The following is a 27,694-nucleotide window of genomic DNA, read 5'->3' as shown; positions in this document are numbered from 1 at the left end:
ACACTCGCAACTGTTCCATTACTCCCCTCAACCGTGCCCTCTCGCCGACTCCATTCCCTGACCCCAACTGCCTTCATGACATTCATTCCAACCTGTGAGACTACTTGTTCGAATCCAACCACCTCTGTATCCCCATCCGACCTGAACCCTTCACCTGACTTCCCAACAACCAGTGAGTCTGCTCGTTCTCAGATTGCACCACATTTTTTAGACTAAACTTGCCGTACTCTCCCAATTCGAATTATCCCATCTCCACCTCCAATCTTGCTCGTTGTGATTTCGGCCGTTTACCCAACTACCCAAGGCCGCTCATGGCCAGCAATGGTTTTCCAGTTTTAGTTCATGTCAGCCGACTGAGTCCTTGAATTAGTCGGACCTCATGCATATTGTTCCCTACAAGTTGCGAAAGAAACTTATTATTATTTAGTCGAGTACCTCCCACTGTTTATGACACTGTCTTCTTTTGGCGCAATCCCCACTACCCGCAAAACACACAGTGATGCCCCATGCTCATGCCATGGTATGCCTTCTCCAAAATGGATCATTATAAAAGTCTTCGCGGGATAATGTTCGCCCTTGATTTCCATGAAGAAGCTAAACGGTTTACGCACTGGAGCAAACCGTTCAATTTACAGGTGATCGAGAGATGACTCCCCTGCCAGCTTAGGCGAAAACGACCTGGATGACTGCTGTTTGCGTCCTGTTTGTCACCAGCCCACACGCTCAGCTTACTAGTCTCATTAGGGTCCTCGATGTTCCGTTTGTGTTGCTGACTGTCTATGGTATATGTAGCGCACAAATGCGTCAGTGCTTTTCTTACCGAGCACGCACATAGATACCACATAGTTATCCGTCATGGGATCCTTCAATGCCTTATTAAATGCCGTGTAAAGTGAAAGGCCTACCACCCCAATTCCTCAAACTACAGATCTGAAGCCACTTCTGAAGCAGGGTGATCTCAAAGTCAAATGAGTGCCAGCAATTAGGGAGGTAGATTAGTTAAAACAAACCGGGACAGAAATGATGGTAGATTGGGGTGATTTTTTGTTTAAAAAAATATATAACAAAATGCAGCATTTGTGTAAGCATTTTGATTTCACCCGCAAATGTTGAGCAGAAAAGGCATTACCTGGCCAAGGACAACCAGGTGCTGCCAGGTCTCCCGTGTGTTGGGCGGCACTGCTTTTGCTGCCGTCCTAATAGGCCCGCCTTCACGAAGAGCTTCACCTTGGATCCAGCCAAAAGTTTATCGATTGGGCGAAGGTTACGTGACTTGTTGGATTGTATTTGTGTGGATTTGGTGGCGAACTCGGGGTACGTAAGAACTTCAGTTATACTGTCATCCAATTCGTGTCTTTGTGGCGACGCCACCGACGGCCGACTTTGCAACCTTTGTTGCCGTGACACTTCTGAAAAACTTTCAGATGTTTAGCCTGCTCTCCTTCATGTGTCTGTCCACTGAAGGTCGTTACTGCGCATCAGAGAGCTGGATGACCTTCTTCACAGCCAATGGATCCAGAATGGATAGCGCTCGACACTGGTTTAGCGATAAAAGTGCATTAACTAAACTCGTCCAGGCAGCTTTGTTCTCTGTGTGTCCTCCAGAACTTTGCAAACTAGTTCCGGCTTTTTCCTCACGTATCCGTACTAAAATGAAACATTTGGACGGACCTTTTTGATTCGGGAGAGGATGTCTGGTCCCGGTTTTCATAGCTGTCTTCTTAGTTTTGGGCCGAGTAGCACCCCTGAGGTGGGAGCAGCTGGGGCAGACAAATGGGTCAGGAGGGTTGGGTAACTGGTCTGTCTGGTTTATCCTGCGAATCTGTGCATTTAAAATGCCCTCAGGCCTGGCAGGTTTGATGTTACATTCCACGTCTGACATTCGATGGACATCCGTTTCACACACATCTGTTTAGGTCCATCAGCAGCTTCGGAGAAGAGCACTCTGATCTGGTTGGTGACTGAGAGTGGGTGCACCGCAAAAATGAAGCGCATTCTGACAGAGGTTGGCCCACGTATATTATACTGCAGTAAAAAATTCTGAACAATGGCAAGTGGTAACTCTGCACATTGACTAAACAGAGAAGGAATTGTTCCACAAGTTTGTACGAGCAAGTAACACAACCACTTTTGAACGTACCTTGTGAGATGTGTGAAACACACTGAAGGGAATAATAACGGTGTGTCCTGGATCTCACGGTCTACGGTGACACCCGATAATACATTTGATCGCGGTATCTGGTTCCAGACCACGCGACCCACTGGATTTGAAGGTCACGACAAGGGAGCATAAACGCTCCGCACTTGAAATTAATTTCGCCGGCGATGGGCGGTGGGGAATGTAAGTGGTGAAATCATGTAATTGGTATTGAGAAAGTCAAATTTTCCACTCCTATGTATTCGTCTTTTAACTGTACGTTCAAACCTTTAGTGTGTGCCCAGTAAGTTAAGGTCTTGTAGTTATTTTGCATGTCCAAAGTGGACTGACTTCTGGAGCGGGAATCAGAACTAGTGAGATTCTGATCACGTCCATGGATACTGACTGAGCTCTTTGTTTTTGTGGTTTTGGTAGAGCCTAGTTTCCGGATCATAGTTACACATGTCGCTTAAAAGCTCTCAAGCATTTGTGTCGTAAACTCCATGGGTGATTTCCACGTTGAAATGGGCCATCGAAAACAATAGCATGGAGTGTCCGTTCCGTTCAAGTGTTCACGGTACGCTGTGTAGAGGATCAACGAATGACTGCATTTAGGTTGCCGATGTTATTAGCTCCCGGAAGGGTGACGACCAAATTACTTCGTAAACCAACATTTCGCTATCGTGGTTACTGGAGAACAAGTTATTTTGCGGGAATTAAGGGCACCTATTTCTCTACGCTGCTCTACTTCCAAGGAGTATAGGCACTCATTACTCACGCGTGAAGTGTCTAATAGTCCTGATCCAGAAGCATACGAGCAACCAAATATATCCGGTGTCTCCAAAAGACATTTTGGACCTGTATATCGAGCCCTTGGGCCGTTTGAAGGTGCAGCACAAAACACTGGTCGTAGCTTACCGTCGACCACAAGTTGGGTACGCCGTTCATATGTGGGATCCGTAGTTCAGGCTTGTCGTGTGAGTTCAGCATAGTACCACTGAGCAGGTACGTCTTTTCCGTACCCTAACATCAGCCGTGCGTATAGAGTCGCTTTGTCCTTGCTCCATGGCTTGCGCCAGGCTACAAAGTTGCTTCACACCCTAATTAACTCCCCCATGACCCGGAGGTTACAAAACCCAACTTGCCCTGTTATCCTTCAGATTAACGGACACTGAGGTAACCATTTTGAGTGCCCGCGCCCCTTCTTCGAGCATGCCTTATGTGGAACACCCTATCAACAAGTAGTATGTGCTCCAGATAAAGTGCTGCCGAAGCATTGACTGGAATTCCACCCCAACCTTACCTTACATTCACCCAATTCATGCAACATGTTATCCACTACTGTGACAGCTTGTGGACGAGAGTGGCTAAAACCTAAGGAAACCAATAAAATCAAGATGGATAAGGGGATTTCCTATTCTGAATCCGTACACTTTTTCAGGTTACAGTCTGAGAAGTGATTCAAATAAAGTACACAGGACTGTAAGTAATAATAAAACAAATAATCGTTCAGCTGTAGCACCCTTTTGGTGCCTAGCTGCCTTGCCACCCGAAGGAGGTACGAGGGCTGGGATACTGCCAGGTCGCCCAAGCCTAGACAGGGAAAGTCGAATGGCAGAGATCGGGTTAGTAGGAAATTTGTTTGAAACAAGATCCATGGTGCATCCCGAAGAAGGGTTCTGCAGTGGTTTTTGTAGTAGACCTGCAAAACCTTCTTCCTAACGGAATTGTCAGTAGTCAGTCAGTTCAGTTTATCAGATGTATGCCGCGGGGGACGAGATGACTCAGTGGTTCGAACGCGAATTTACTGACCGGAAGCTCCGTGTTTGGAACCCGACATCTGCCTCTTGACTTCCCCTATCTTTGTTTGGGCAGCTTGGCAGTATCCCAGCCGTCGTGCTTCCTTTAGGTGGTATAGCAGCTAGAAACCGAAAGGTTACAGCTGAACGATTATCTCATCTTTATATATGCCCTACACCGAGGATCCGGTTTCGGTCACGGAAAGTTGTGAAGGTTGAGGAGATAAAATCCCTCGTTGGATGCAGTTGCGTAATCGTAATGATCGAATGATAATACTTCGACTTTAACATTTAGAAAGTGGACATCCTTGCTGGACACCACTCTAAGAAAGCTTAAAGGGAGCACCCCGTACACTTAAACTTTCAGAAGTGTGTGCATTTTAGAACTGAATTATGTTCACAAACTTCTGAGACGTCGCCTGCCGAGCATGTGTACTTAAGTGGACTGACTTTCATGAGAGGCACTGGAGATAGTAGAGCGCTTTATGTAAATCGGGTTCTGTTCCAGATATATAGACGTTAGTAGGCAAATTTGAATGCCAGAATTGTGCTCCCCAAACTGCATTTGTCATTTGGCTCCAAGAATCGCGTGCAGTAGACTGAGTTCCAGCTGCCGAATTACGACTGAGACACGATCCTGTAATCAGAAGACCTGGAGTGTCTTCGGGTTCAGTAGTAATAAAGTCCAAGACCAACACCAAACTATTCTCAATTATGTGGTTATCAAACAGGTTCTGGGTGATGTAGCGGGAACTTTGGTTCCGGACTGCACACATCGTTACAAGCTTTAGTAGTTTTTTGATGTACGGTTGTTCTGTTGGGATCACTGCATTAAATGGCGTTTATGTAGTGTCAGCATGCACCCCGGTGGACCACAGTTCTGAAACTGAGAGAGATAATTTCTATCGTGGCCTGTTACGATTGCGGTGGTCAGCAAAAAGAAAGTTGCCGTCATCCGGGCGAATGATATGAATGCCCAATTTGGACTACTAAGTCCGGAAAAGGCAGTTTTTTTTAGATTCGTAGTCGGTGTTCAATGTAACTGAGTGACGACTTCTTCAGTTTTATTCCCAACATTATCACCTCGTGATCAGCACGAACGCTTACACCGGGCTACTTGGAGGCCACAGCCCACAACATGGTCATCAACGTAGTTGGATCATGTGGCCGTCAGTTACCAATGTAGTATTTCAATTTGAGATTGCCGTTCCTTCATGGGTGCGAACCTTCACTCAGATCATGTGAGCTCAGTTATTATCACGTATTCCTTCAGGATTATGCATGTCGAAGCAGAGCATCTCCGCCCATCAACTTTGATGAGCGTCCCAGCTCAACTGTACCGAGTTGATCTGGAAATGCGCAGTCACACGGATTCTAAAGATTGGTGTATGAAGGAAGAGAAGCAGTTGTTTTCTCAGTTTTTTTTTGTTATCTGCCCATGCCACGCGACCCGAACAAATGAATGCATGTCATTGTCGAAATTAGCTGATCTTACTGCTGCCAGAAAAGCCGTAACAGGAATCACCTGCTGCACTGTGCGCGTAGATCCTTCACCGTCAGACCATCAAGGTTCTGAGGAATCTCATTGAACGCTGATGGATTGAGAAGACGGACTGTTTGAGCTGATTCGAGTAACTAGCCATGGGTCTAATTGTCAGCGAACTGACCTGCGGTAACATTCGTTGCCCCCCCCCCCAACCAATTATTTAAAGTACTTTAAAGAACCTTGCGAACGTCGACAGTTGTTTGTCATCGGCAGTGTAATCACAGTGCTAGATATCATAGCTTCGACGCCAATATCATGTTCATAGAAGTCACGTTTCTGGTCGCACTACCACAGTGTAAACAGTGCCTTTGACAGACAAACTGACGTCGCACGAATCCCATAGGCGTCACAGGTTGGCAAAAGCTGCCCTGGACCTCCAGATTCGAGGAGTAATCTCATTTCCAGTCAATCCACAGGGATGTACACAACTGCGAAGGTAAGCTAATTTACCTACCATGTTGGTTGGCTCGTCTTTAGGCATTAGGTTCGGGTTCGATCCCATTTTTCACATGCCAAACCGTGCGGTAGAATTAGGTTATTTAAAATGGATAGCATCTTCAAACGAGCCGCATACTTAATCTCTGTGGGCGAACGTCCTGGGGCCATTTCGACTCCCGAGGTTTCATAGGCAGTAAGGGAATTTTCAAACTAGAGGAACTTCATTTGGGCTTCGATCTGCTTATGTTGCTTTCGTAATATTACTTGGAGTTGATCTGTCGAAATTGACATCATGGGTCCTGGTTGTCGCCAGTTGTTGAAATTTCTTGAAATTCCTTTCTTTGTTCCTGTCCTTGGATCCTTCGAACCGGAAAGGCGTATTTTTACACTGTTGTGCTTTCCTGGCCCTCTAAAGATATTTGATATCTGATCACATGTGAAATGCTTACGGAAAGTTGGTACTTTCAAAGCTTAACTTTGAGTAATTGAAGTTTACTTTCCGTTCGGCTTCAGAATAAGGTAGGGTGAACGGGCGTTTACCATTATTAGTTCATTTCCCCTTCCATCATTTTCTCAGCTGCTTAGCAAGTTAGGTTTTTGAGGAGTTAACACATAATGGCTGTGGTAGTGCGCATTGTACAATGAACGTAAACGTACGGCAGCGAAGCGTCAGTGTTGAGCACTGATGTCATGCTGTCAATGATGATCATAAACTGTGTCCCTGGAAAGCAAGTTGATATCACACCAGAACCACAGATGTCACATGTTTGCAAACCGTACCATGAACTTTCCCCTTTTGGTAGGTGGTTTGGTCTTTGATCGGTGCACCGGAACTTATACAGCCACTCAGGGAGATTTCCCATCACGTCGATAACTTTGTCTGTAAGCATGATATTCGGGCTCGGCCATATTCAGTCGTACACTACCATTTTGCACTTTGCATACCAAATCTTGTTGCTTAATTATGTGGTCCATTTAGAAATATTTGTTTATCTGCAGGGTCTGGTCCCAAAAGAACAGTGTTGTCCGTTTACTGAGGTTCTGTGGGCCGGTATTCTGTTCGTCAAAATGTTAGGACAACGCATCAGTGTATTGTTTAATAGTAATAATGTTCTAGAGCAGTAGAAGTTGCCAACATTGTTTGTTGTAGTGTATGTTAAACTCAAACGAATGCTTGCTACTTCATTGGTTGTATAGAACTTTTAGAAGAGTTTCTTATTAAGATAGGATGTTTTGGCGAACTACACTCATTTGCATACCATCTTTGTTTTGACATAGGACTCATCTGGAACCCAACTGAAAAAAATCGTTCAGCTGTAGCACCGTTCTGGGGCCTAATTACCACACCACAGAAGGAAACACGAAGGCTGGGATACTTCCAGGTTGCCTAATCCTAGGCAGGGGAAGTCGGGACACAAAGGTTGGGTTCGAACCACAGACCTTCTGCTCAGTAAATTTCGCGCTCTAACCACTTGGACCGTCCCGTGTGTTCTCGGCAACCTTATGAGTAGCGCATTACTTTTATACAGTAGGATGTTTTAATTTGTGGGCCATTGGAAATCTCTGGCCATCGATGGAGCGAATAATGACCCAAATGTAACAGGTGCAAAAACCACACGTCTTGATCGTGGAAAGCCATTGTGCTAGTTAAGCAATTACCGCAGGGCATGACAGGATCAACAGGTTTTTGTTCGAGAAGGCCCACTAATTTGTTCATTACACGTTGTTGCTGAAGCAAGTCGCGAGTCGTTCTTTGTTGGGATCTCACTGTCGCCGTTTTATGGTCACTGAGATGTCATTCTATTTTTCTCCGTAGGTAACAATTTTCCAAAGCGATACCGCCGTATCTATCCTACATCACCGGGAGAGTCTTTCATCAGTCAGCATTTGAAGAAACAGTCATTGGTCACTGATGTCAAAGTAGGTCTGTTTTATATCTGTATGCCCGCGGCTACTTGAGTGTTTAATATGCGCAAGTGGATCGCAATAATGGACATTGTTTTCATCGATTCTATCTACAGGAAGCAGTACATTCTTCTGTGATAACTGCGCGTAACGTAGAACGCTTCCTTAATGTGAAGACTCTCCGCGACCTGTTTCTTAACGGACTGAACCAGTCACGTAAGTGTTCTGTGTGTAAGCAGCGTGGATTTTCTTCCGTCACATTTGTATTGTACTTTACTAACAGCTCTTCTGAGGGTGGTGTTTTTGGGTGCTTCGGTCAATTTTGTAGCAAACGCGTCGGATCGATATCATCAGTACGTTCTGTAGCGGAGCGCTGCGTTGGTAGAGGGCACTGGTCGTTGGAACTGCGGCTTTGTAAACCTATTATTGTAAACTATTGTTGGCTTCAACTCCTGTTTACTTATTAGCTGGACCACGCAATAGAGACCTCAGCGTTTGACAGGTGCTTGAGGGATAACAAATCAGACGACACCATTAGTTTTTTCTACTTGTACCTTTTCCCGAGTGTAGTATCGATGCCAGTCCTTACTGGCCCGGATTACTTTGAAATCATCAACCTGAGGAGTAATCTAATACCATGCTGCCGTTTTATAAGGCTAGAAGGAGCCTCTCAGACATTCGTCTTTGGAGGAAAAATTTGATGTTTCTTCAGGATCATAACGGCTGCCTAACCGAGCCAATTTTACAGCCGCTTCCTTGTTCTGGTTGAATGGTATAATATCTTTGTTCGGCTTAGTGGTTAGGGCGTGAAGTTACCGACCAGAAGGTCCGTTCTTCGAACCCGACATTTGTTTCTTGACTTCCCGTGTCTTGGCTCGGGCAGCCTGGCAGTATCCCAGGCACCGGAATGGTGCTGCAGCTGAATTTTTTAAACAAACTAGATTTCCCGGTAGCACAATACAGCCACGAACCTCATACTACCTGGTGCGATAGAGTTATCTAAGTTATTTGATTTTCCAGTGGATTTCATCTTTTCACAAGTCAAAACCGAAGGCTACACACCTAGTTATGCAACGCCTGAGCTGTGTTATCTTTCCTACGGTAAGCTATGTTACAAATGGATCTAAGTGGATACCCGCCCAAGTCTAGGCAGCCGGAAAGTGTTTCAGCCTTCGTGTTTTCCTCTACCGACATGGCAGCTAGACACCGGAATGGTGCTGCAGCTGAACGATTTTTTTAAACTAGATTTCCCGGTAGCACAATACAGCCACGAACCTCATACTACCTGGTGCGATAGAGTTATCTAAGTTATTTGATTTTCCAGTGGATTTCATCTTTTCACAAGTCAAAACCGAAGGCTACACACCTAGTTATGCAACGCCTGAGCTGTGTTATCTTTCCTACGGTAAGCTATGTTACAAATGGATCTAAGTGGATACTTGTGTTCAGCGTTCTTCACCTGACTTCGTGTGGATATTTTCCCGATAAACTGGATGGACGTTCTGTGCGACTGATTTTGAAGACTCAGTTAACGTGATACTTCAACCAGATGGGAACGTCTTGCCAAACAACATACTGCCCGGTCAGAGCAACTAAAACAACAGTCTCATAGTGTCTTGAGGCTTCATGACTAGGATCTGGGGTTGTGGTCTTCCCACGCAAGCTCACTGCGTGAAATTAAGGGTTATGGCCACATTTTGCCGGATAAGACATTCCGGATATCCGTTTTATCTTACTATCCCGTAGATTCGATTAGGTTCCTTTTGTGAAGCGTATTTGAGCTTAATCTGTTGGTTCGATCTACCACTGGTTCTATGGTGATGCGCTTAATGAAGTGTGTCTAGCAGAGCACCAGCCGTAGTAATAATACTGGTCTTAATGTGTGGCCTTTCTGTGCTTGCACGGTCTGGTGAAGACGAAGTGAACGTAAAGTTCGATTTGTATTGGTAGACAGGGAACCATAGTGTCTCTATAAAGTCCTGTTTCATAAGGTGGTGTATTTTGCTAGCTTTAATTTGGCCGTGTCAGTTGTTGTCACTTCTGCGCACCAGTATAGCATTACTTAGTGTTCAACTGAACACTTAGGGTAGGGGGCGAGATGGCTCAATTGGTTAGAGCGCGAAGTTACCTACCGAAAGGTCCGTAGTTCGAACCCGACCTCTGGATGCTACAGCTGAACGAACACTTAGCCGCTTGAGTATCTTATTTTTTCCAAAATTGTCCTAATTACAGAATTATTTGGGTCGGATTATTCCACACACTCACTTACTGACGCGCATACTACCAGCTACGTCCACGCAGTAAACCTAACACGTGCACATGCACACGCTCAGTGAAATCAATCTACTGGACACACCAACACTATCAACAGCGGCCATTTGTCAATCAGGTTTCATTGTGATTCGAATTAACAATTAGTCATTTTCCCTGTTGCTACTTTGGGTGCACGAATGTCTGAGAAATCTTTCGCCTATGTCAAAGCGTCCGAATCATCGTCCTAACTTTCCTGTATTGCCGTGTTTTTACACCCCTTTCTTATTATGATCCGTATACCGCCAAAGTATTCGGCAATATCAAGCGCATCCTTGGTCTCGAAAAGCCTCATGTTATGCGAAGATATAGTTTCTACTTTGGGACTGCACGCCCCCCGTGGGTTAGCAAGAAATCAGCTAAAATGGTGTACATTGCATGCACCCTGAACTCCGGCTTTGACAATATCTACGTGGTACGCTAAGTACACTCGTTTGCATGTCAATTTGGTTTTGACGAGAGACTCACCTGGAACCCACTTGGATCTCTCGTTTTTTGATGTCTTTAGGCGGTACGTTTTTCAGGGCAAGATATTGAAGCGTTCTTCCAAAGTTTAATTCAAGAGATTGACAGTCTGGGTTGGTCGTAATCTGATGATAACTTCTTGTGGAGTTTGGATGTGTTCAAACGTCGTCATGAAACTGGAACCGTTAGACAGCCCCTAGGCCTGTTCCTTGTAAGTGTACATTGAAAAGATGTAGTTCCGTAAACCGGAGTAGGATTGAAATTTGCGCCACATGTTTGCTCTAGTCTGTCTTGTTTGATCAGTTATACGTCCTTCGTAGCCACTGTTAGATCACAGCTAACAGACATCATATACAGTAAGAGGAAAGGTCCCGGTCGAAAATCGATATTCACTTTTCGGTTTGACCGAATACCTTCAAAATGTTTTAGTTGCTCTCTTGATACTGAACTCGTCATATATGAACCCTCGACTACATCACGATAAACTTGAGTGCGTCTTGTCCATTAATAGTGTGTAGGATAGTCGTTTAGCTGTTGCACTCTTTCGGTCCACAGCTGCCGTGTAACCCAAAGGAAGTGCGGCGGCTGAGATACTATCATCTGTTGGTAATTGATCAGGTGGCTTTGATCTTTTTGCCGAGCTTGAGGTGGCTGTTGATCTGTTCGCCGAGCTTGGCAGTTGATTTGCATCTTGCTGGGGCCTGCACAGATGTAATCGAGTTGGTTTCGAACCACGGTTCTTCCGGTCAGTAGCTACATGCCATAACTAAATCATCGACTTTTTGTCCATCAGTTGTACGAAGACCGCGGTTACGTATTTCGTATCCAAAGGATATTGGCTGCGTTGAGCGGTCACACTGGCTGTTAATTTTCAACAGTTCTCAACGGGACTCTCACAGTTTTGTTTGAAATTAATTCCTGGAAAATTATGCTATCGTAACAACAAGCTTGGCAGCTAGGTCAACAGCCATCTGTTCAGCAACCAACCTAACAGCATATTTACCAGACTTCGTTACTGGCATCGTGCGTTTTTTGGAACATGTGCTGGGAACGGAAAGTCTCAATGTCGCGAAATTGACTGAATAGCGAGTTCTCTGTCTCCATCGTGTCATCATCGGAAGCAATATGTGGATATCTTACTTGGAATTGTTTGCAAAAGTTCCCAGTAAATACTACCGTTTGGTAAATGTAATGATACGAAATGTTTGCTTGCAGAACTCATTTAAAGTTGACCTTCAGATTTGGTCTTGTAGGTGAAGCCCGTCTGTGCTAAGGACCAGACTGTTTTTTGTTGGGAATCATCAACAATGCCTATTTCAGAGATATATTGGGAGGGGAACCAACGTTGGACCGTTCGGTTACAGGTAGTTGGTCAGTAGTGTGTATTTCCGATCACGTGGAGCGGTGTTGACCGGCTCCTCTCGTGACGGTTTGTTACGCAGATGGCCCGTGCCAGTTGCTTGATGAGATCCCAATCGAGCGTGTAAAACCCTTCACTATCTACCGATTACTGGTAACATGCTCAGAAAGTGAACAGTCCCAAAAGTCAAGCGATACTTCCATCTGAGAAATCACCATTCAGGTATTCAGTCGACACTGGATCAAGTGACATGAAGTATGTGACTAAATGCTGCGTGGTGCTATGTCCTGTCTATGTGTGGATTAATCACACTGCTGATTAGCCCCTTTCGACCGATTGACATAGTATTCAGCGGCTAACCAGATGTTCGTGCATTCTAGCAACAAGGGTGGGACGGTTGCACCGCACTTCCTGGCTTGTCAACCTAGGTACAATCACAGCTGAAACTCCATAGTCACTACGTACAAACTACCAGGTATTATGATTTACCTCTGGTTAGCTCTATAAAGTCGCCACATTATCTCCCAAACAAGCAGCGCTTTTGTGGATCGCCTGCTGCTTGCCGAATGGGAAGAGTGCACACTTTCGGTAATCATTCTCAAGCTCAATTTTCATTTTTTTTTCATACTGGATGTCAATAATATTTAAACTTGCTAATCACACTAACCTTCCGTAAGCAGCCGCCGAATAGTCCAGCGGTTTGTCTCAGGGAATCTAGTTCTCAACGTGTTCCTCAGTCTCAGCTAACTCGAAGCGTCGGAGTGATGATGTGATGAGACTCTCCGGCGTGAGTCGCTCGAAGTGCCCTAATCTTTAGCGAAGTCATCCTGAGTGAGCCATTCGAACAACGTCAGTGCAATGAAAATTTGATTGAAATTTGAGGGATACGCCCATCTGATAAACCCCGTACAGGGCGAAACCGGTGGTAGATAGCTGATCAATCGTGTTCATGCTATAAACGTCAATCACCTTGTGAATAACCCGTGAGCATGTTAGGACCACCATGGACAATCAGTGCACTTTCCATCAACTGAAGTAAATATGTAAGGCCACGCTCAGCGTGCATGTTTCACTCTCGGTGTCCTGATAGCTAAACATGCCCCAGAGAGTCCCTACGAGGTCAAGGTCAACGTAGTCTCACTCTTTCAGTCAGCTTCTGTGTCGAAAGCTAGACTAATCCTTCGTAAACAGGACACTTAGCGGGACTTCGTTTCTTTCCAATGTCACAATGTCACCACCTGGACCACACACTTCTTTTTAGATTTGCTGATAGGGCGCAGTCGAAAGATGTGATCGATTAGCTTGTTTATTGATAAAAAACTTTCTGTTGAGAGATAGATACTTATAGGATATTTCTTTCTGGGTTTCTGCTCATTGAAACTATCATGTGGTAGAGGTTTTTAAGTCCGCTGGTGTATACTACTCTGAAGGACCTGGCAAGCACCAACCTCTGTCCTAGACTCCAAAGAATTTTTTTTACCCGTTTATGCTGGATTCGGTAGCGGGATCAATGAGTGCTTGTGCTTGTCAGATGCACACTTCAACTGACATGCCTTATGTTTCACTCACCACAGTGTATCATTAAGTCTGGATTGTTGCTTTTGATAGTGCTGACAAGACTAATACCAGTGCACAGCATTCATGTCGGTTGATATTTTAGGAGGGAAATTCCAAGGTTGATCATGCCGGGCTTGGACAACGGAACCGAGGCCTGACGACTTGTTCGCTACAGTTCCTTGCTACAATCGTGGGCACATGACATTGGGCCATTCAAGCTCTCATTCATTTTGTTAATTTCTTGGGCTTATGGCCCAGAGCAATAGCTGATTTGCAGTGGACTGCGCTGTAATAGCGCCTCTCTGACCATAAGCAGCCGTGGATTACTTGCAGTCGGTGGAATGAAGGAGCAGTACTTGAAGTATCGGTTCCTGAATAGCGACAGATGCGGCAAGAGCTGCGCTGGGATGGTCTTCCCAAAAGCCGCGTGCACGAAAAATTGAGTAGGCTATATCGGATTCGTTCAAGTCCCCCTGCAAAGGGAACCAGTAAACTTGTTCCCAACAGCTATCTGAATAGTTCAGTGGTTCACTATTCCTTCTAAGGCCATTCAGCTCACTTTCTACTTTTAAAACCATTGCATATAGGTAGGTGTTTTTGGCCGAAACGGGATGTAACACACAGTCCTAAGCATTCGTATGTTGATGAAATTTTGCCTGTGAGAGGATGTTGTAAGGCTGCTAGCTCAGCTAACTTAATGGGGTCAGATATCCGCTGACCTAGCCTAGGTTATAACCTTCACTGTTCCCATGTGGTTTAGGGCTAACTACATTTATTTTAGCGAAAGGCTGTTGTTCAGCTAACTAGCAATTCGAACGACGTGACTGTTGACTTTATGTCGTCGCTAACCGCTGCACAACGTTGAACGGGATATTCGGTTATGTCTCAAACAGCATAGCCTTCTAAACGGAGACCGTTCTTATTGGGTTTAACTCTTGTTATTCGGCGTATTACATTACAATTTTGCCATCAGGTGCATCAGTGAAGTCATTCATTAGGTCACGCCAATAGTGTACACTTGGTTGAAATTATGTTTGTAGCAAGCCGTTTGGCGCTGTTAGGTCAGGCATAGTACCCCCACAGGTTTAGGCACCTCATGTAGATGTGCAATTCTCAAGATGTTTCAACGATTAGTCCACTTGAAACAGTGGACTATCACAAATTACCTTCTGTCTGTTCTATCCTCAGAACTCATTTGTTAGCTGGCATATCCAACAGCATTTGATGTCGTGTGCCTCTAGTACATCTTGTTCTCTACAAACAATGCGCCTATGAAGCTTTGATGAAAGACATAGGTAACTACTTAACTACCTCAGTTATCCTCGTTACCACATTCTTTGGAGCGTAGCTTCTCTATGGGTGGCTGGGCTGACCTGAATTAGGTTTGATCTATTGGTTCCACAAGCACACCCACTACATTCCTACTAACTTTTATTGTCCAGTTGCCTTCTTTGCCATGGCACGATGTGCTGCAAATTGCTTGTCACCAATCAGAAGGATAGGGCTGTGTGTGAATGAGATAGAGATTAAATGAGACCGTGTGTGATTCATCTGGACAGGCTCTTCAAATTTTATGATATGAGTCCGCCGTTTTGGTTGCTTCACTCCAATCTCAGCGCATAACTTAACCAGGTTGGGAGTGGTCGCACACACACACAAGTTGATCAACCGCCTTTCACTTTGGTGTGTTGTCGGTAACCCGACAGCGTACTCCGAATGATACAGCGCGTCCAACAATTTTAAGGTCGCTGGTGCAGCTTCAGAAAATGTATCATCAGTTTGATGCAACAAAATTCAGATGTTTTGCGTACTATCCTACACTATTCCGTAGTCTTTGTGTTTCCACAGAACGTAACAAGTACTGATGTGCGTGTGCGTAAGGCAGTCAGTCTCAACTTAACCTTCTTCGGTCATCCGTACGCTAAAGTGCAGAACTGCTGAAAACATCATGGTAGGGTCATTGTGTACCTGGCTGTCGGTCGATAGCCAACTGCTTTACCAACGTGCTGCATCACGTGACTCGAATTTTAGCTCAGCAACTGTTCCTTTTTTCCTTATTTCTCCCCCTATCATGTGCCACCTTCGAATGTGTGCATGATGAGTCTTCGCGCATTGCGCACAATTGCTAACCTGTTTGGCAGGATAAACGCTTATCCGTACTTCACCCTTTCTTACGTACGTTTCTGCTGTTGGGGGAGCATAAAACCGTTTCATCCCACGGCCATATTATTGCATTCATTTGTTATTAAATAAGTGGCAGTTGATCAGCTGGCTTCTGATATGTTCACCGGTCTTGGCCGTTAATTTGCAAACGCTTCCTTACTAACCTCAGAGACATCAGTGCGCGATTGGCTGGGTACTTCCGCGTGCCTGCTTGGGACTGTATTGTGTTCACAGACTGTTTGATATCTGTTGATGTGATCGGCTAACTGGAATGCAGCTTATTTGGACATCTCATTGCACATGAATGTATACCACGGTACGAATTATTATGTTAGCTTGTTTATTTCATCAGCATCGATTCACTATCATGGGCTACGCGCTACTTTCGTATTTTTTGCTTTTATGGTGCATTGTAATCTCAATCAAAGTTGTTTTCATTTATGTTGAAAGAAGAATAAAACTTTGTGTAGATAGAACTCAACTCTGCCATTTATTTTCGTAGCTTTGAAACTCAGCCGAACTTGAGTGGTAAAGGAACCTCTCAGCAAGACATCATTAAGATATGGGGTTTGCTTGTATATCATGATGAGTAATACGGTGTGCGGATCGTAATGCGGTGTGCGGATGGTTTTACAGGTACAATCTTGACATATTTTTTATTTCTGAATGGCTGATAAGATTAAACTGGCAATAACTCCAAGAAGTCCAGCGTAAACATCGGAATCTGTCATGTGAACTTGCATAAGTTGTGTAACCAGTTTTATACAAGTCACTTATCTACATGTAGTAAATAAAAACAACAGCTATCGACTATCCTTATTAGGTAACTACGGAGGAGTCTTTTCGAACGCAGGCAACCTAGTTTTTTTGTCGAGTATCAAAGAATCTTGCTTTTAAAAGCAATGGTTGTGACCAACAATCTTGCTGGTGCTGTGTTACTACAGGGAACCTGTTTTAACCTGTTTTGTAAATACACTGAACCATGTTTATTTTTTAATAAGAAATGCTGTGATCTTTTAGGAAGTGGGGTGTAGGGTTGTGTGAATTAGGTGTGATTTTATTACCCTGACGGCTTCACGCGCCTAAAATCTCCCCTAAATGCAAGGCCTGGACTTCGAGACGCGTTTTAAACACACGCAAAATCACTGTCTTGTTGTTTATAAGATTAGATAAAATGGTACTCCTTAAGTGCGGATGTTAATGTTTTTATGACAGATTTCATGGGTGGTGATAGTTATGGTGACGAGAGCCAACCGAGCAAGAACATTCGTGGTTGTTTTACAGTGAACGGAAGCACTTTGTCGGCCTGCCATACATACTATTGGCGAACTTTTGTTCAAAGTTCGAGAACCATTCGTTATTGAGAAATGAACAGCTTACATTTGGACTGCACTGTCAAGCTGAACTAATTGTTGCAGCTTTTATGGTGCAGGACAGATCACCTGTTAAGGAAAGCCAGCTTCCCATATGACGCACCTTGGCCTCTTTTCCCTTTTAGGAGTGGGTTTACTGTACAGTTCGATTTTTTCAGGTGATTTTACTCAAGGCTGGACAAAAAAACCGTCTCTACCATGTCGACGTGATGTTGGATTTTGGATGATTTGTGTGTCCCCCAAGTGCTTGCTTCTTTTCCTACCACAGTGTCATTTGTGATAATTCATGACATTAAGTGCATGGTATTATGGTCCCTGCCGGTGATTATTCCGATAATGAGCTGATATGGTTTTGCTCTTTCCATTTCTTGTGTTCTCCATTCAGGATTCCTTGCTTGCCTTGGTACAAGAACCACCGTCTCGGAATCTTATCAATGGATGTTATATCAAGAGGTAAACAAACAGCTATCGGATCGAGCTGGCTAATTTTCACTTTTAGGTCGAAGATATGATCATCGCAGCAGGTTCCGCTTTCTTTCACTGTCTTCCCCATCCAACATGGAACAAGTTTGTCGGCATATATTCACGTAATTCTCCTGTGGTAAGTGCTTTTAGTAGTTTGCTTGTGACCTTCTAGCGATTCGTTAAATTTTCCTAACAGAACTTTCATGCCTTCTAACTCATGAACTCTGATGGGGGACAGTCGACGTGCGACCTTTTGGCGCCGGGTTTCGAACGTCACGTCACACCACAGAAAAAAACCCCGGACTACAGCGGATCATCAATACAAACATTGATGCTAGTGTCCACAGTAATGATGTTGATTACAACAATGATAGGTAGTTTCATTCCCTTGAAACATCGTTGGCAGTATGCACGTACCTTCACACGTGATCGGTCTGACTCACGATTTGAATGCATCCAACCAACCGAACGTCCTGAGGTTTGCGCGGTTGGACACAGGAACATGCTCATTCCACCGGGGTGCATTTTTGTTGCGCGATCACCCGACTAATCTCAAGAAGGATGAGACCGATAGTGAGCTGTTGAAGAGTTTTCAGCAACCTTACGAGAAGAAAATACCTTTCGGTTCTGTACCATAGGACGAACATCCCAAATGTTGACAGCAACGAATATGTTGATTGACAGTTGTTTGGAAAGCAGTAGGCCAAAGTTAGTCTAAAAAAATTCGAACACAGTCCCACTAACTGGTGTTTACTCGTTCTTATTACTGAGCTTGGTGACATGCCCCTTGAATGTTTTTTCTCAGTTTCGACGTATTGCTGGTAACAGGCAACGGGTCCTAGGGTTAGACATTCTTGCGTGACAACGTGAGCTCTCGGAGATGAGTGAAACGATGTCGACTGTCGTTGCACAGCGCTGCGTTGGCGGACAGTTCTGTCCTGAAACCTCCTCATGTTATTCATAAGATGGTTATCGGGTCACTTCTGGTACTACTATATTATTTCGACAACTCCATTTTGTATGCTGACCGACTGCTCTGTAGACGACTAGTACATTAACTCGTACCTGGTGGTGCACAAAGGTATGATGTTACCGGTCTGATTCTATTCTGGCGGCAAGTGGTGTCTTTCTGTTAGTTGGCATCGGCTTAAAAACACCCTTTCCAGATACTAAGGTTACTATTTTGTCTCATTAAAATTCAAAATGTCATATCATGTCCCTCCTACTTTCGTCGAGAACGTTCAAATTTCAACGAGAAATGGGATATCGATTAGTTCCGTTTCCACTGGGCCATTCACTCACCCAGTGTTTGAATCTTTGGAACGTCTCGTGTACCGGTGCATTCACCTTTCACTACACCTTCCCTGACTGTTATTCCATTTTGTTTTCTCCGTAGACAAAATAGGCCTGTAATTTATGTGCTGTCCAGTTGAACAAATCAACGACACAACAAACTGTATCAAGGCATGCATACAGATACCATGTGTGTTAGTATAGATAGGCTCATGAGATCGCGAGTGTGCCTCATAAAGTGACATGATATGTACTCAGTTCATTGGCACGAGAGTCAATTTTCTTGGATATACTTGTGGGTTTGACACAGCCGTGTTCATCCATTTGTGTTGGCAACTCTTCGATAGCTCAGCCTCCGAGTTTCTATTAGTCTTTCATACATCACGTTCTACGTTAGTGGAACCGTACACTCATTCAGGAATTAATTTGGTGTGAAACTCGGGAGTCTTGTGTTTTTCTCGAGACACCACCAAGACTGTGACGCTTTGTCGTCACGCCCAGTGTACTTTCAGAGACAGAAAAAATACTTCTCTACTTAAATATTAGGTGGACGGGGTGAACAGGTCTTTTCTCAAACACCGTGGCATCCGATGAGTCATTGTTTCTCAGTCCATGACCCAGCACAGCACATGTTCACATCGAACAGGAACTATTCATTAATATGTTATATCGCGGTTCGTTTTTTATAGTTCTACCAACATGACAAGGATTCATGATGTTGTTTTCGGATTCAAGAAAGTATTTGTATGTTCTTGTTCACCCAAATAGTTGGTTATCAATATCCCAAGCCCTAGTCCAGGTGTGGGTTCAGTGAGTTATTTAGAAGACGGATTACTATTAACGCCAATGACGTAGCGTTTCTCAGCACGCATAGTATATTGCCGATTGTGACCAGTGTCAGTGGGGTTTTGCTGGATAGAATGAGAACGATCGAGACGTGAATTAACCACAATCTATATTCCTAATCGTTTGAATCGCTGCCGAACAGCAGTAGAGGGGTTCTGCAAAAAATGGGGTATAATGGAGTAGAAGTTTATCGGCGGTATACCTTCACCTACAGGGTTTCCTTCTTCTATACTGGGCCCACCAACATTTAGGACCACTTTGAGTGGTGCGCGGACAATAACTATTGTTTTCTTGGATAGACCGAAGATGTGGCATGATATCGCCCACTGCAATCTAAAGAATGCTACGGTCGCGTCTGTTGAATGATAGCAGTAGGTCTCTTGGTTTGAATTTTCGGTCAGTGTTTGAGAATTTCGTCAGATTTCCATCAGCTTGCGCCTCAACCTCGTGGTTATTGAGGTTACTGAATATTTACCCTATATTCTGAGGCTCATAACCTATCAGGTAAAATCCAATCTTCTAGGACATACTGCTTGACCCTCTATGAAAAGTGCGCGGGTTCTCTCGAGATGGAATGTCCCATGAAACAGTGATGTAGAATGTTCGTTGTGTACTTGGAGACGAGATGGTTCAGTAGTTTGAGTGCGAATTTACTGACCGAAAATTCCGTTGTTCGAACCCGACATTTGCCTCTGGAATCTACCCGTCTACGCTTGGATAACCTGATAGTATCCCAGCCATCCTGGTTCCTTCGGGTGGCATGGCANTTCATTGGGGTGGCATGGCAACTAGGCACCAAAAGAGTGTTACAGCTGGAGAATTGTTTACTTCTGCAGAACAGCCTATGACTGAGGATGTCATCATAGTCATCATCAGAGACTGTAACCGCAGTGCTTCACTGCCGTACAACCACAAGTCTTATCTAATTATATCTCATACCTTAGGATGAAAAGAAGAGAATGAGTGGTCAAGGGAGGGGACCTGGTGCTGGCCTGTCGCAACCATTCTGAGATGCCTACACCCCCAAGCACTCATCAGACTATATGGGAAGAAGCTGACATGTACGCCACTGACATCGATCGGTCCTCATTCCTTGTAATGTCTCCAGCCAAGCGCAGGCATAGTCATTGTGACCCCATCCTCTAAGGTGTACTCCACCAACAACACCTTAACCGTTCGTAATCTCTCTCACACCCTTCTACAGAGTCACACATTATCCACTTCAGTGATCCTGCGATTCTCAACTAGGTGCAGACAACAACACTCGTTTCAGCAGACGGTGTTTAGGCATGCGCGGCACATGGCCGAGTCACCGCAGTCGATGGTGCTTGGTGCTGTCGACAATCAAAGTACCTGCTGCGCAACCTTTGTAGTTGCCACGTTGCTGATCAGTTGATTCCATTCGACACCAACACCGCTTCGAAGGCATCGGTGGTCAAAGACCGAAAGAGATCTCGCACTATCTGTGCTCAGCTGCTGGTCTTTCTCTCACACTAGACTCCTTTGGCATTGATGCGTGTTGTGTCTCATAGATTCAAGCACAATGGTTGAGCCCCATCGTTCTCCACTTGCTTCCGGCTGTGCACCTCTAGCGACAGGATGTGCAAGGTTTGGTATTGTTCTAAGTCACCAGGCGGAAGGATTCTTGTTGGACTGGATATCCATTCTACGACAGTGAAGCATCAGTGTTGAGCACTGATGTCATGCTGTCGATGATGGTGATGATGATATTAATTGATAGTCACCTCTATGCGGTTCGTCTGGCAACAGCTTAGGAGTCTCACAGGAGGGAAGGTGATCGATGTCTGTCTATTGCTTCCGTTTACGCCCCAACTGACTGTAGCTCTGACATAATAAAAGATAGGTTTTATGACGCCATGAATGCCCTGTTGCGGCGAGCTAAAAGCTCGGATGTTCTTGTGGTTGTCCGGGATCTGAGTGCACAACTGAGCAGGCTTAGCGCACCTGAGATTAAATCACGTGGTCGACATAGATTGGACTCGATACGTACGGACAGTTATGAACGATTGCTTTAGCTGTGTGCTGACCACAGGCTGTTTTTATGCAATACTAACTTCCGAAGTAGCCGAAGTTGTCTGGTCACATGGTGTCCTCCAACGGCATGCCGCCCACAAACTCAGATCTATCACGTTGCTATCGGTTACCGATGGTGCGGATCAATAGCTGACTACCGGTCGTTTTTGGACTCATTTGTGGATCCCGACCAAGCACTCGTCCGGAATCGCTTCTCCCTACATTTTCGTAGACAAATCGCTTGGCAACTGAAAGTCTGACAGATCCGGATGTTAGACGAATTTACCAGAATCGTCTTCTATAGTTTTTTTCCAAATGTCCCACCATCATATGTGGACTCATCCTAGAACAGGTAGTTTGCAGCGCTTGTAAGCGTGAATCACGAACTTCCTGGCCAGAAATCCCTTTCATTCCGTTTTGTGCGGCAGGATAAACACAGCCGGATGACGGATTCTTTTGAAACCGCAGACCTCATTCCAGTTTCAAAAACCTAGGCCGCTACGACTGATTCAGTGAGGGAATATCTCAATCCTGGTTCTGATTTTCTAAGTTACTCTGCAGTGTTTCTCGAAGCCACATTCAACTGTGTTCCAGAGACAAAACTGATTTCTGTTGATTTTCGGCAACATTCGGGTTATAATTCCAAGTATGTGCTATTAGTTGCACAGGAGGTCACTCCCATACCAGTATCAAAAATCTGAATACTAAGTCGAATACTCGAGGTAGCGCATGTGTTTCACATTGTCCTTTAAGTGCTAGAGTGCTTCTTTAGTTCCTGGGAATAGAATACTCCCTGCTTATGCGTGCAGTTAACGTGCATTCAGGGTCTATATGAAGCTGTTTGTTCCGAAGCATCCTTATGTCATTATTAACTTACCGACTGGGTGAACCATTCGTCTTCTCTTTATCACTGTCGTAATAATACGCACGGGAGAATTCGCTTTCAATACGGCGACGCTCGTGGAATTCTCTGGGGTCATCTATTCATTGGTGATTCTATCTTTGCCTCTTGCTGCTTTTTCCTTCCCACCCACCCACCCACACGCAAGCACATTCATAGACTTCTTTATTGCATCTGTTCGATCCAGACGTCATCGTTTTGTTCATAAAGACCATCACATTCTTTTCATTCTTGTGTTGACCACTGTCGACAACAAGATTCCTCACTGTCACAACTAACTGGGACCAGACTAGCTGATGTCAGCGAATTACCGAACGACGAGATCATCTAGTAGGTCATTAAAGATGCAAACTTCTTCGTTTGGAAAAGTCCTACTATAGACGAGGCCGGAACGAAACTTACTGAACACTGAGAAACCGTGAATTACCGGTTCTGTGGTGGCTGTTCTGTAGCGCCTGTAAATGGCTACACCGGAAATGGTATTGGTTGTGAACTTCCTGTTTTCAACACTGACTCTGTTGTTGGTGGCGTTGATGTCGATGTTAGTGATGACGATTAAAGTGATGATGAAATGGAGAATAAGAATGCGGTTGACTGTGAACTTCTGATACTGGAATTCTTCGCGCTCCAGTTTTCCTTGAGGTGCTTGGAATTCTCTGAATGTAGGTTGTCTTCAATTGACCAGAATCAGGCTCTCTCTTTTACATACAGTACATTCGAAATTTGGCGTGAGTAAGCTTATCGAGTAGGTTGAGGATAAAAAGTAAATAGATAAATGGTCATTCGGCTGTAACACTTTTGGCGCCTAGCTGCCAGGCTATTCAAAGGGCTGAGATACTACCAGCTTACCCAAGTCTAGACCGGAGAGGTCTTGATACTTAGATTGGGTTCGAACTACGGACCTTCCGCTTAGCAGTATGTAGTGTGTTAAAAATGAGGGATAATAGTGTCGGGTTTATAGCACCAAGGAAGCGATGGGATGAGAGTTTGAGAAGTACTGCTGTAGTGTCTCCGGATTATCCCAATTTACTTAACACTATGGAGTGGATTTCAAGTATGGGTTTTACCCATTCAAGTAGGATCTCTAATTTTCTGGATTTCGGTCCGGGCTCGGTCTAAACACACAAGATCTGGAACCACTTCTCTCTATCTATCGTTCAGATTTCTGTATACTCAGCTTCATCATGTCCTCCACCACTAGTCGCGTGACTTATAATGCGGTCTAGCACAGTCATCTAATCTGCGACTTTACCAGTAGTGTTCGGTTCTCTTGATACTTTAGCGTTGTCGGTCAACGTTGCAATCATACGTTGAGGTCCTTATAGGCTTTGTCTCGCTTGAGACGAATGTCTGAAATTTACTATTGATTAATCAACAAGTTAATGCAGCCGCACTATCGGATCTTGTTTACTGTTGTTTCAGTGGGTGATTGCACAACATGCCTGTGCAGCCTATTCACTGGTCTATGTGCCACTGTACGATACACTGGGCTCCGAGGCTGTACAGCACATACTAACACAAGGTGAGTTATTTACTGACTTCCTTTTTTCACCCTGCCTCGATCAAAAAATCGGGTATGAGCGGAGCATTTATTCTTGTGTTGGTTCAGATGTAGGTCCGCGGAGAAGCCACATTGACCCAACTTTTTGAATCGACCTTTTGTGTCTGTTCTTGCCGGTGAAAAATTATTGGTATTTCGGTTTCGGTTACTAGTTTGGTCTGGTCCGATTTGGTTCTTATTAGTCCACCTTTAGCAGTTCCGTCAGTCCCTATCTCCGTACTGTTTTTAGGAATCTTCATTCTAACTTCTCCTTGGTGTGCATCCTACAGCAACTGTCCAGATCATTCTAACGTGATTGGCTTCGGGAACCCAAAAATCTGATTGCACTTTTCGGTCGATACCGAACGCACTCTATTGGCTTCCTTTTTGTTTTCAACTGTTACGTCTAGAATTCCTTCACTAAGTGTATTCATATTCGGGACGCATTCCCCACCTGTCGTTTTAATCCATGTCTCCAGGTAGTTAGCTAGAATCGCTGACGGATACCAGTCGAGGATTGCCTTACTGACCGACTCTCATGTACCCTGTGTTGCGTTTGAAGCTGTCCTGTCTTCAAGCCGCCAGTGGCAGTACATCATCATCATCAACAGCATGACATTAGTGTTCAACACCGATGCTTCACTAATCACGAAGCTAGAAGGTGGAAACTAATTCCTTCTGATGTATTCGGGAGGACGGTCGGACGCACTTCGCATAACTTCCATGATTTGTTCATGGTCCCATCATCACGTGGAAGTTGCGGTTCTTTGGTCGCATATCGTTCCTCTCAAAAACCCTGTAAAAACTTATTTTTGATTTATTTCTATACATTATCATTTATTTTTGAACAGCATGGTCACAAACATAAAAAGTGAATGTAAACGATGAATGCGAAAGAGTTACGGGAGAATATGGGAGAAAAGAGAGAAACGTCTCATTCGAAATCATGCCAAGAACAGTTCCAGTCTGATTAGATGAATCTCAAAGTATGTAAATGTTTTGATATGGCAACACGCGTCTAAAAACCAACAACCGAAGAAAGGACAAACGATGTTGAGTGCTCTTCAAGGCGCGGTAGGCGCTAGCACAGTCAAGACTCGCACATCAGGCACAAAGTGTCCGTCATACCGGGTCTGGTGTGAGATTAAATGGCAAAAATGTAAATTCACCGCCATGTGCCACGCATAAAAGTGTCATAAGTATGCAGGGAGCCCACAATGGCAAGCAAACAGGTCACTGACTGCGACCTTAGGAAGTCCCGGTCCAATAACAGCCTTAGCGGATTGAGGAAAGCAGATCCCTCGATAAGAGATGACTATCGGTTGGTGAACCAAAAAGTCGACATCACAACCGATGACATGTAGGGCTGAAATTATGGCGAGGGAATATTCATCAGCACCATACTTCTGTTCACCTACACTCGGTCAATCTTCCGGACTGTTTCTGGAACAGAGTGTAGAACTTCAGCAGTCTAATCTATGACTGTCCAGGGTTTCTCAATTGGTCGTAAAGATACTACCTCCCCCTCTCGCCTAACCTTCGAGACACCCCCACCCCCCGGAGAATTTGAATTGTAAAAGAACTCCCTCTTCAAGCGACTGGATACGAACGCGACGTTTTTCTGACGTTCGCTTTCCACGTTTCTCCATATGAGTCTTAGCTCTCAAACAAAACCAATTTCGTCTCTGATCTTGCGTGGGGAGCACTGTGCTATCTTTCGAACCCCTCGCGCAACTCCGCACTGCACAACGTTAGGGTAGAGACGGTGCAAAATGATATGGAAATTCTGTCACTCGGCACTCCACTGATTTGAAATGACCTCAAGTCAGCCAGTTCACGATCCTGCAGTGGGACATGAAACCCCCACTCCATGCTCTCGCTGGCTTGTGGACACAACATCCAACCCTCAGAAACGCCGATCCATGTGTACCGGTGGCTTCTGTGAACTAAACCTACAGTCTTTTGAGCTTGGTTATCTCAACCCTCACTAGAGCACAAAAACAGGCTCACTCTGTACTCTAAATATCGTCTCTAGTCGGTTATTCAACCCCTCATTGTCAATATCTAAAGGGACTGTAATGGTCGCCGTACACCTTGTGACCATCTGGGCATCACACAGCGAAAGGAACTACCTCGCTGCCCCTTCAGTCTTCTTCCTGAGAGATTACATCAAAACAAAACAGTCTCGCCCAACAGTTGTTGAATTCATCAGAGGGAGAATGACTGGACGCTCAGGCCGTATTCGTCTAAGCCAGTAATATTTTCATTTCGCCGTTTCGATCCCATATCTTGAAGGCTTTACTTACCGCCACACCCTCTGTAACCTGCCTGCAGCTCATTCAGTGTGTTGGCTTTTTATCCTTATGTCATATAAATGTTGGGAAAAATAGTTAATTCAGATTACCTTTTTAGACAGGCGAAAAACCCATAGGTATGTTGTTAATCGTCTCTATTTGTTCCCTTATATCATGCTAGCCGAACTTGAAGTCCTCATCTGTCATTCAGCAAAAGAGGCGGATAACGTATTGAAAAATTTCCACTCTTCACTCAAAGTCATCGTCATATACCTCAAGAGTAAGGAGGCAAATGAACTGAAAACTACATTCCGTGATCGCTGTGATATATACTTTTGGGATGAATTTGTGGTAAGTCTTTGGTAATACGAACAACACCAAATTAGTCCACGCTACACCTGTACATGTTGGGCATCGTGAAAAAAAAACCTAAGGTATCGCGTTTTTTCTAGTTTAGCCTTTCTAATGGATGTACTCCCAGAGTCCACTGAGCCGGATAACATACGCCTTCGAGAATTGCACGATCTTTAAAGCGTCGTAACTTCCCATCAGGTTGCGGCCCTCAAACCTGTGCACCGTAAAACGTTTTTTTCCCTAATGAGACCTTTTTAGTTACATACGAAGACATTTTTGACGTAGATATAGTACTGGGTCAGTTAGTCCTTTTGATATATATATATATATATATATATATATATATATATATCCCATTTTGCGTGCCTCAACGAATTCGCAAGAAATCAAATCAACGTAGTTACCTCAGACAGCCTCCTTACCCGCAACGATAACCTGGAATTAATTGCGCTTGTTAAGCTCGCTCATTGACCCCTGGCTTTTCCTGTCTTCGGCAGAGGTGGACAAACCTCGGTGAAGTGGTAGACAAATTGACAATTTCAGTACTTGCCAAGCATGGTGCTGCCTAGTGAGTAAACTAAGCTGACAATACAGTCATCCGCTTAAAAAAACGAATTTTTTTATCGGTCACATACAGTCTCATCGGATGTACACTTGGATTGTGACAACCATCATCGATAGTGGCCAGGCTATCACAGTCCTCGTAATCCATAACCCCAGTGGGTTTACCTCCGAAAGGGATAATAACATTCAAAGTATGAATACTAAGTAATGAATGATGATGGTGCTAGCTTAATGAATATTCTACAGAGCGTACAAATCAACCGACGAACTTACCAAAAGTGCAACGGTTAGAAGGAAAGCACCGAAACTGACTGCAAGTCTTCGACTAAAGTGCGCCGACTGACCTCGAG

The 27,694-nt window shown here is 44.5% G+C and overlaps 1 protein-coding gene across 1 annotated transcript in view; it reads left to right on the top strand.

Moving 5' to 3' along the window:
• Positions 1-2,284: 2,284 nt before the first annotated feature.
• The window catches only part of T265_02085 (hypothetical protein), a gene marked incomplete at both ends in the record, with an annotated part of 56,710 nt that continues 31,300 nt past the window's right edge, over positions 2,285-27,694 (top strand). Inside the window, 7 exons of the mRNA XM_009166244.1 lie at positions 2,285-2,341; positions 7,737-7,840; positions 7,942-8,041; positions 17,439-17,506; positions 17,553-17,654; positions 24,015-24,114; positions 26,608-26,777. Coding sequence (XP_009164508.1) covers positions 2,326-2,341; positions 7,737-7,840; positions 7,942-8,041; positions 17,439-17,506; positions 17,553-17,654; positions 24,015-24,114; positions 26,608-26,777 — 660 coding nt within the window. The remainder of the gene's footprint in view (positions 2,342-7,736; positions 7,841-7,941; positions 8,042-17,438; positions 17,507-17,552; positions 17,655-24,014; positions 24,115-26,607; positions 26,778-27,694) is intronic.

The sequence above is a fragment of the Opisthorchis viverrini genome (genome assembly GCF_000715545.1).
Source record: "Opisthorchis viverrini unplaced genomic scaffold opera_v5_24, whole genome shotgun sequence".
NCBI classification, from domain to species: Eukaryota; Metazoa; Platyhelminthes; class Trematoda; order Opisthorchiida; family Opisthorchiidae; genus Opisthorchis; species Opisthorchis viverrini.
Note: the sequence above shows the minus strand (reverse complement) of the source record. Positions and strands in the feature narration are given on the sequence as shown.